At 28.3% G+C, this 10,011-nt stretch overlaps 2 protein-coding genes across 3 annotated transcripts; one reads left to right on the forward strand and one right to left on the reverse strand.

Annotated features, from left to right (window-relative positions):
- Positions 1–2,158: 2,158 nt before the first annotated feature.
- Positions 2,159–4,615, reverse strand: LOC130443947 (protein TFG-like). The gene is made up of 6 exons (XM_056778857.1): positions 4,458–4,615; positions 4,212–4,407; positions 3,427–3,666; positions 3,214–3,372; positions 2,953–3,139; positions 2,159–2,901 (listed from the first exon to the last, which is right to left on the reverse strand). The coding sequence occupies exons 2-6, from the start codon at positions 4,399–4,401 to the stop codon at positions 2,694–2,696; spliced, it is 984 nt and encodes a 327-aa protein (XP_056634835.1). The 5' UTR covers positions 4,402–4,407; positions 4,458–4,615; the 3' UTR covers positions 2,159–2,693.
- Positions 4,616–4,824: 209 nt separating this feature from the next.
- LOC130443974 (cyclin-dependent kinase 10) lies at positions 4,825–9,616 on the forward strand. 2 transcript variants are annotated; one of them, XM_056778907.1, is made up of 9 exons: positions 4,825–4,979; positions 5,030–5,148; positions 5,350–5,422; positions 5,479–5,653; positions 5,713–5,915; positions 6,442–6,669; positions 6,735–6,953; positions 9,221–9,351; positions 9,461–9,616. In XM_056778907.1, exons 1-9 carry the CDS (start codon positions 4,955–4,957, stop codon positions 9,494–9,496), a joined length of 1,209 nt encoding a protein of 402 aa, XP_056634885.1. In that variant the 5' UTR covers positions 4,825–4,954; the 3' UTR covers positions 9,497–9,616. The 2 variants fall into 2 exon arrangements, with proteins under 2 accessions (XP_056634885.1, XP_056634884.1); XM_056778906.1 differs by having other exon boundaries at positions 4,842–4,979; positions 9,221–9,616.
- Positions 9,617–10,011: the final 395 nt, after the last annotated feature.

The following is a 10,011-nucleotide window of genomic DNA, read 5'->3' on the forward strand; positions in this document are numbered from 1 at the left end:
GTAAACAACAAACTGATACACAATAATTGTATCAAGCTGCTAAATATCTTTTATTGCTAGATATGTTGACCACATCCCCATCAACATTAAAAAAATATTTAATCACTCATAAAACTAAAGCAGAGAATTATTTTTGTATTATCAATTATTTCACAAAACTGAATAAATAATATCCACAGATTGCTTAGCTTAGGGGAGAAAAACTCTTCAAAAAATATTAATTTATTTATTGCTTAATTTCTAGAGCTTCATCAGAATAGATAGTAAAAATGCAATCATACATAAAACGATTAAAAATAACATTTAATATCAATATCAGTTTTAACATACAAATCCTCTTAAACGACCACTAAAAATTTTTAAAATTCTTAAATAAATTTTAGTCATAAATAGAAAGTCTGTGCAAACAAACCCAAATTGTGTCCAAACTCTCTCTTCCAAGTAATTCATTCAAAAATATTACAAGTTCCAATAAAAAAGTGATTTTTAGAATATAAATTTTATCAGTGTTTTAATGGCCTTAAATCCGTATTGTTTCCCAACTTTGCAAGAATGGTAAATGTGATCACCAGCAATTAACATATCCATAAAAGTTCTACTAAACGAATATAAACTGTTTTAAACCAAATTGATACTACACTGTGTTACAATTACTTGACTAAGGCAAAAAACTAACCTTTTTTTCAATATTCCACTAAAAAAATTGAGAGTAATGCAGCCTTCAATGTTGGTGTTTCAGAATTGATTAAATTAGGTTTCATTGACGTCCCAAATATGGTACTTCGAAGCCAATTTATCTACGTTTGTGTAGAATATATCAAATATATTTTAAATAAATTGATCAAATAAAATTAAAATGTCTTCAAGCCAGTGCTATAAAAGAATGGATATTACACAGTCTTTTAATGGCTTTAAATCAATATTGTTCTCCCAACTTACATAAAAGTTCTACTAAACGAATATAGACTGTTTCAAACAAAATTGACACTACACTGTGGTACAATTATTTGACTTTAAGTTCATAAGGCAAGAAACCCATTTTCAATACTCCACTAAAAAAATTGAGAGTAATGCAGCTTTCAATGTTGGTGTTTGGGAATTGATCAAATTAGGTTTCGTTGATGTTTCAAATAAGGTACTTCAAAGCCAATTTATCTATATCTGTTTAGAATATATTAAATATATTTTGAACAAATTGTTCTAATCAAATTAAATTGTTTTCAATCCAGTGCTTTAAAAGAACTGATACTAAACTATGGTATGAATAATTGACTTTAAAGTGCATAAGGTAAGAAAACTCACCTTTGCTTTGTTTCGGAATTATTCCAGTTTCATGGATGTTCTATCTTATATCAAATTAAAGGAACAGAAACAAACACAAGAAAAAATACAAATTAATATGGATAATCAAAATCTTCGAAAATTGGATATGCAAAATCTATTTCTTTGTTCCTTATATCATCAGAAGGTCAAATTTGTAATATTATATTTATTCAGTATTTTGATATTTTTGGATTATTTGCAATACAAAGAGTGATCCTAAGACAATTACATGATTCAAAAAAATGATGATGAAGACAATGAAATAATGAAACCAGTTAATAAATGTAAATTACACTAAAATTTACGTTTCTTCACAATAAATGAACAGCCTCGCAATTCAGTAATTATATTAAACAGTATTGTATTGTCAATATTCAAACTTATAAAAAGAATTTAGTATTTATTCTGAGAAAATAAACTTATGAAAAGTTCATGATACAAACCGGCAATGTCATTTAAATTCAGCTTATTCTTTTTACTACCATATCGTTATATTTCAAGATTTTTATCAGCTTTAGAATTTCAGCAGCTAAGTACCAAAGTGGTAGTTTTTGTTTTTTTGTTCATTTTTTTAATATCTGGTTTCACCATACATAGAAGTAACTTGAATTTAACTGTTTTGGTATGATAAGTTTCTTGAAAGTTTTGTTTGACTATCAATAAGTTTGAAGTAGAAATAAACTGTTTAATCTTTGTGATAGAGAATGTGGAAAAACAATCTGTTTGAGGACTTCACCATCTAAATAAAATATATATTGGTAAAACAACAAGGTTTCTAAAACGTTTGATGTTCTGATGCTGAGTTTTTTTAAATAACAATAAGACCATCATTACTAATACTGACAAAATTAACCAAACCATTATACTGTGGCTCACCTCAGTGTTTATTCTGTGAAACTATTTATGATGTGTCTAACAAAGGTAAATAGAGAAATACTTAGTATGACAAACAAAAAGATGAGTTGGCATTATTAGAGCAAGATTTTGGCTTTAATTTCAAATAACAATGAACTACAATTATCTCATGCTAATGGATATGAAAAACATGATTTATCAATAAACCAGTCTATACCTGTTTCAGATGAACTGTTGAAAGCTATTCAAAACTGTAATATTTACTTTCATACTTAAAATCTATATTCATTCTTCACATAATATTAATGTACTTTGTAAATGAAATTAATATTAGTTTTTATCTCCAATCCTACTTATTATCTTTTTCGGTAGTTAATCTTGATTATTATCTGAATTTTAAATCAATGACTCAACATTAATTTATAAAGTTCAAACAGAATGATAACAGATAATTGAACAGAATTTAAGTTCGCTCCATAGACTAGTCTAAAATAGTCTTAATATAAGTGGGTTGCCTATTGACGTGGAGGCATGAAACCGTGTTGTGGGGATGGTTGAGTGAAACCCTTTGAGTAGGGGTTGCCTTGAGCTGATGGAGGGTATACAACTGGAGGATGACCATATTGTGGTTGTTGTTGATATGAGATGCTACCTTGTGGTGGATTTGAATAAGCATTAGAGCTTGGAACCTGGGAGCTATCCATTACTTGAGGAACATAGCGTCTAGAAAAAAACAAAATTATCATAACATCAGAAATATTTATTATAACTTACCCAGTTGATTGAAAGTTGTATTGTTGGTGATAGGGTAAAGAGCTGTATTGCATTCCTGGAAAATTAGTAGCGCTCGATGATCTTGCAAAATAATCGCTCATTCCATGTGGATTTGCTGCTGATGTTACAACAGATTGCTGACCTGGAGTTGTTGCCATTGATACTGACTGAGGTCTACTACCAGATCCTGAAAAATACACCCCATGTTATTATTGTATGAATCCTTTTAAAATCAACTGAAACATTGCAAGAAATAATCACCTTCATTATTAATTTGTGGAGTAGATGGTTTTGAATCTTTAACATCTTCAGTACCATTTTTCTGATTTTTGTCTTGAAGTGGATCAAATTCACTTGAGTTAACTTTGTTTAAAGATGAACTGGATTGATTCAGATCTATATTTGATGTCTCACCTCCTTCTGTAATATTTAAATATTAATTTTTGATATCTCTCATATACAGAAAAATTATACCTTGATGCCCGCTATTGACAGTTTTGTTTTCCTGTATATCAATGGTATCAAGCAGGTTATTTACTTGATCTCTTATATTTCGGAGCTGCTTCTTGAGATTAGTTACTTCATTAGATGACAAAGCATTCCCAGAGTCATTTTTCATATCAGAATTAAGTAAAATTTGTAATTTTAAAATACGACTGCATTGTATTGCAAATGATAAATCATTACTTTCAAATATTGTTATTAGATCACCGTCTGAAATAAATTATAGTTTGTGAGCATTTTTTTAAAGATAAATCTAAATATACTAAATCACCATCTATAGTACAGGAAAAAATTGAAAAAAAAGTGACAGTAAACATTAATATTTCATCAATTTGTTCTTACAATTATTTAGAAAAAGTGGAAATTGATCTAAATTTGAATATTGTCTATTATAACGCCAACAACTGTTCCATTTAAGGTGAATAATTTTAAATAGTTTGAATATGTTTTTATCAACTTTAAATAATTTGATTATAATTTTCAATGATAAACATTGATTAGAAACTATTTTCATTTTTAGTTTATGTATCTGAAATCAACACTATAATTAAAATTTACATAAAATATATTGTACAATTTCAATTTTTTCTTTTGTCACCACTTCATTATCTTGGCCCAGTTGTGTTTATTAAATATTCCAATTACATATATCAAATTTCCATCTGGAAAATATATTAATTGAATAGATTTCGTCATAATTATCCGACAAACAAAGAATATACATAGTAAATCCAATTAATTATTTGCATAACTACCTTCATCTTTGTATTTGATTGTGATGTCATCGTTAGCGGATAATTTGCCCCTAAAAACCCTTTGCATCATTAAAACCAATTCGTCGTACGTTAAAGATTCGTTGTGGATTGGGATTCGTCTAATATCATCTCCTAGTTGTACCTTAATTATTAATTTACCACTTAAATCCAACTCACTTTTGATCTCCATCTTAAACTAAAAATCCAATATTTCAGCATTTATCATATGAAAAATAAGTTACTCACTATTTCATTAAATGGTTTAATTTACAAAAATAGTATGAAAAGTCAACAATTTATTAACGGGAGGTGAGTGAAACGATTAAAAATGGACAAAAACACAAAATGTAGCCGCAACGTCAAAAGTTTTTTATGAGCTGTCAAAATACCGGTGCTGTCAAATCGAAAAAAGTTATTAGGCACTTTTTCAAATTCATTCTCTATTTAATATAAAATTCTTATCTCATTTATTGACTAAATTCAGATATCCTATTAAAATCTGATTAATTATGAGTTAATTATCTCCAATTTTACATTACTTTCTCTATCAAATTATTTGTGTACTTCAAATGTACTGTTTTGGACTATCCCTAATAACTCTATAATAAATAACAAACTTCTGTTGGCGATACTGTTAACAACAAACTTGACGATTAGTTAACCTAAGAATATAAGCAAATTTAAGCATTGATTTTATTTGATAATCGCATGAAATTAATTTGAGCAACTTTTTTATTTGCACTATGGCGACCGATGTCTTGAGAAAATGTAAGTTTTTTTTGTTTGTTAGTATCTTGAAATAATATTCGATATTTTAGCTCCTCAAAAAGCAAAGGAAATTGAGAATGGCGCTGAACCCTCTGCTCCTGTTATTAGAAAAGGCATCCTCACGTCGTTTGTAACTGGAAAATTTATGAATATACCCGAAAACGATTTGGTGAGTCGTTCGGTTTTGTACATTTTTTTTGTCTTCATAAAAATGTTTTTGACAGTTCAGTTTTCCCGCTGATAAAAGTTCATTTAGTTTGGATCAAAACAGTTATATTATCTGATTTCTAAATCTTTTAATTACAAGTATATTGATTTAATACCAGCCTAATAGTTTTAACTTCCTCACATAATGCATATTATTTTTTAGTTAGGACGGTGTAGGTTTGTTTCTGAGTTCGATAAATTGAACAGAATTGGAGAAGGATCATATGGCATTGTTTGTGAGTATAATATGATTTTTGTCCCATAATAGCCATTACCACCCTTTTTTTCTTAGATAGAGCAAAAGATCAACAATCTGACAAAATTGTTGCACTAAAAAAAGTGAGAATGGATTTGGAGAGGGATGGTATTCCTATTAGTAGTTTGAGAGAAATTCAAGTATTATTGAACTGCCAACATGAGAATATTGTGCATTTAAAGGAAGTAGTTGTAGGCCGAAGTTTAGAAAGGTTTCAAATAACTATTTACTTTAAATAGACTCAAACACTTTAAATATTTCACATTTTAGCATTTTTTTGGTTATGGAATACTGTGAACAAGATTTAGCATCTTTATTGGATAATATGCAAGCTCCTTTTACTGAATCACAAGTTAAATGTATTATGCTGCAAGTATTGCGAGGCTTGAGATATTTACATCATAATTTTGTTGTACATAGGGATTTAAAAGTTTCGAATTTACTTATGACTGACAAAGGATGTGTAAAAATTGGTAAGTTGATTAATGTTTGTATGTAAACACATCTATATCAGAAATTCAAACATTAACTAATCCCAACAGCTGGTATTACATTCCAAATATTGAAAATCCAAGTCATTTAATGACATGTTGTCTTTTACAAGGTCAGTTAGCAAAGTTTAATCTTTGGTGGTATTGTCCTGAGAGGTTATCTTTGAGATTTGACCAGTGGCCAAAACCTTCACTGAAAAATTTCACATATAATATGTTAGAAAAACATAATCAAATTATTTTATCATATATCATTATATCATATCATATCAAAAATTATTTCATGTTTCCAGTGGTTAAAACATAATTCCAATCATGAATTTTTTCTTAATTTAGTAGATTAAAAAGAATCTGTGCTTGATCCATCGGGTTAAAAAATAATTGCTGATTATCAAAATATAAAAGACTCTTCAAAGGTTAGGTACAGCAAAATCCATGTAAGATCTTTTATTGAAGTGAAATGTTAAACTGAATAATAGTTAATAGTATAATTTGTTACAATCTTTAGCTGACTTTGGACTTGCTAGATGGTTTGGAGTTCCATTGAAACCTATGACACCTCATGTTGTGACTCTTTGGTATAGAGCACCAGAGCTATTGTTGCAAGCCCCTACACAAACTACAAGTGTTGACATGTGGGCAGCTGGGTGTATTTTAGGAGAATTACTTGGACACAAGCCTCTACTACCTGGAAGGTCAGAAATTCAACAGCTTGAACTTATTGTGGATTTACTTGGTAAGTTGGAATTCACAATTAATATTGTAATTTTAAACTAATAAAATTGGATATATTTGTTTTAGGTACACCATCTGATGCTATCTGGCCAGGTTTTAGCCAGCTTCCGGCTCTGCAAAATTATAGTTTGAAGCAACAGCCATATAACAATTTGAAACAGAGGTTTCCTTGGTTGTCTGCTGCTGGCTTACGTTTACTCAATTTCTTATTCATGTATGATCCAAGAAAGAGGGCTACTGCAGAAGAATGTTTACAAAGTAGTTATTTCAAAGAGCCACCACAACGTAAGTATAAAATATAAATTGAAATTGTACTGCTCACATAAAATCAATAATTTTTCAAATAATTGGATAATGCACTTTATAGATGTGGGTTATCATACAATTAAAATTGAAAAATAAATAATTAAATTGTTTTAATCACTTAAACTATTTATATCTTGAAAAGTTGGCATCTAATGTATCTATTAATTAGTGTGGATTTTCATTGCCTTGCACATATACAATTAGAGGTGGCTCTTGGAATACAGTTCAGACAGTGTAATTTTGAGAGTTGGTGTACTGGTAGCTAATAGTGTGTTCAGTATTATTCTTGTCAACAGTTCCAGTCATATTTGTTCTTCCTAAAAAAGTACCTTTTTTTAAAGTTCTGGAAAGTAAATAGTTTGGAAAGCAAAAAACTCATCTGTTTGTTCTCTCTTTTCTTAATATATAAATAGAACTAAATGTTTTGAAATATTCCTTCCTATTGGCCTTTTCATTGACTGGCAAATGATCACAATAGAGTTAATTATAGTCTGCTATGAACTACAGTTCAGATATAAATTCTAAACAGACTTTCAAAAGCTGCGAATTTGTTTGGTTTGAAACATTTGAATTATGCATACACTGACTTATGGAGGGCAGTTGTCACTAATAGAGTTTTTCTTGAAAAGACCTATTTGTCATTTTTGTTTATTCAGACAACTGATCAAATAAAAGTTTTCTTTCTCTCCTTCATTTAAAATTTATTTGATTATATTAGTATTCATTTATTTCATTTCTCTAAAATATTTAAATAATAAAATTCTATACAGGAGTCCTATCAAATAATTATAATTTCCATACTGTACGCCTATGGTGTATCAAACAATCTGATTCGCATATTTTTTTGTTACCAAAAAATGTCCCAGTGCTTTGGCTCTAAACTTATGTATTGGATGTGCGTTTTTACAGCAAGTTACAGCACTTCTGAACTTATCCTTTCCTGTGAATAAATATTTTTCATTATTTTGTTGGTGTAACAAAATCTAACCATTTCTCATTATAGAGAAGTTATGAATATTCATCAATTATTTTGTCCATAATTTTCCAATAATCTATATATTCAACATTTTCATTATTTCATCAAACTTCACAAAACAAATCCAATAAGTAATTACATAATAAAAATTATTAAAATGAGAAAGGCTACAATTGAACTTAAACATTTTAATCTCACATATAGGTAGAATTATACCTGATCGATACTATCCAAAAAATTATGAAAGAAAACAACAAATTATACAAAACCATTTGATTAACATAGAGACACAGAAATAGCCTGATTTTGATCAGTGAATTGACTGAATGAATGAATGAATTTATCTGCTAATAAATCGATTAACAAAGAGGGTATTAGATTTTGACAGAGAGTCTAATAGAGTCATCCATTGTGAAGATCTATACCTAATTTTGGTTTATTCATACTATTCTCCAGATAATAGTTTCCACTTTCCCACTTTATTTGATAATATTAGTATTAATTTAGTTTTTTGTTAAAATTCTTGAACTCATACGATTATTTCCAATATTATTATTAAATAATCATGATTTTGTATATATTGGTTTTCTCAAATGTCTCAATTTTTCTTGTAGTGGTACTGATTTGTTGTTTGTTCTAACCCTTGTTGAAATTTTTTGTTACTTTGTTCTAACTCACCCTAATTGGTATATGTATGTCTTCAGATGATAGTGCTCCCTTGCTGGTATCAGCATCATATGTCTAGTTTAAATTAGTTAGTTTGCACCTATTGAATAGTTATTATTTCCAAGATTTCTCATTTAATATATTTTCAAAAAATAATTTCTAGTTAATACTGAGTTGGAAGAAACAACCACAGTGATTGTAGCTAATGTGAGAAATGTCGGTAACTGAATCTATGCTGATGGGATACTATTTTGAATTTATAATTTGAATCAGAATTTTAATTAATAATGCAAGAAAAACTTGACGTTTTGGGTATATAACATACACATATTTTTGTCTTTGATATTATCTATATTTTTAGAAAATACCAAACGTTTTTCATTTCATTGATTGAAATGTTTTCCAAATTCACATTTCTATCTTTATCTACTTCTCTTTATTACCTTTCAAGGTGTAGAATTAAAGTTCCAGGTTAGCTATTTTTTATTTATTTCTTCCATTATTCGATTGTTTTTTTATGGAAATATGAATATCCTTTTTTTTAATTTTAATAAACTAGGCAAATTGAATAGTGTGTATATTAAAATTCAATGCATTTTTTTAGCTTGTGACCCAAAGTTGATGCCAAGTTTTCCTCAACATAGAAATATTAAAGGAAATAAACAATCAGCACCTGAACCTACCAACACTGGAGCTGGTGATCAAACAAATAATTTGCCAGCAATATCTGATTTGGTGAGTCACCAATTGAAATATTTTTATTTATACTTCTAAAAGTATATGTTTTAATGAAAAATTTTATATAATTTATTCTTTTTTGTATATTGGTTATTTTTGTTTTTAGTTGGGCTCCATTGTAAAGAAGAGAAGAATTGAATGATGTAAACAACTTTTTATTCATGTGTAAGAATTTGATTTTTTATTTGTGTGATTCCTAAAATAAATGTTCTTTCTTTAATACAAACCTACTTCTTAGGATCAATTAAAGTTTTATATTAAACATTGATTTGTTTCATTTTGGACTATGTGATTTTTTTGATATAATAAAATGCCCAATTTTAAATAAAACATACGAACGAAATTTTCCAAGTATTGAGATGTAAAGAGCATTACAATGTTTGTTTGCTGGATCAAATGCGTGGTTATTTATTAAATTAATTATTACCGATGTAAATATTTTGCAGTATCTAATCAATTACGGTAGTTTTTTTGTAGTAAGTTCCTTAGGTAACGTATCATCGCCAGGGAAAAACTTTTTACGGGGTCCTTGCAAATTACTAGTAACTACTGTTATAAACATTTTAGTTTTTTGGAAATGTGATCTTTATTTTCTAAAAAAAATCATGTGACACTTTGGCATTGAAATTTTTTTTAATGCTATTAAGAAATGATATT

This window comes from Diorhabda sublineata, chromosome 5, assembly GCF_026230105.1.
Source record: "Diorhabda sublineata isolate icDioSubl1.1 chromosome 5, icDioSubl1.1, whole genome shotgun sequence".
NCBI classification, from domain to species: Eukaryota; Metazoa; Arthropoda; class Insecta; order Coleoptera; family Chrysomelidae; genus Diorhabda; species Diorhabda sublineata.

Coding starts and splice junctions, on each gene's coding strand:
- LOC130443947 (XM_056778857.1), bottom strand. CDS start 4,401: ATGGAGATCAAAAGTGAGTTGGATTTAAGTGGTAAATTAATAATTAAG. Junction 3,140..3,213: donor TCCACAAATTAATAATGAAG/GTGATTATTTCT, acceptor TGTATTTTTCAG/GATCTGGTAGTAGACCTCAG. Junction 2,902..2,952: donor TACAACTTTCAATCAACTGG/GTAAGTTATAAT, acceptor GTTTTTTTCTAG/ACGCTATGTTCCTCAAGTAA.
- LOC130443974 (XM_056778906.1), top strand. CDS start 4,955: ATGGCGACCGATGTCTTGAGAAAAT. Junction 5,423..5,478: donor AGGATCATATGGCATTGTTT/GTGAGTATAATA, acceptor TTTTTTTCTTAG/ATAGAGCAAAAGATCAACAA. Junction 6,670..6,734: donor ACTTATTGTGGATTTACTTG/GTAAGTTGGAAT, acceptor TATTTGTTTTAG/GTACACCATCTGATGCTATC.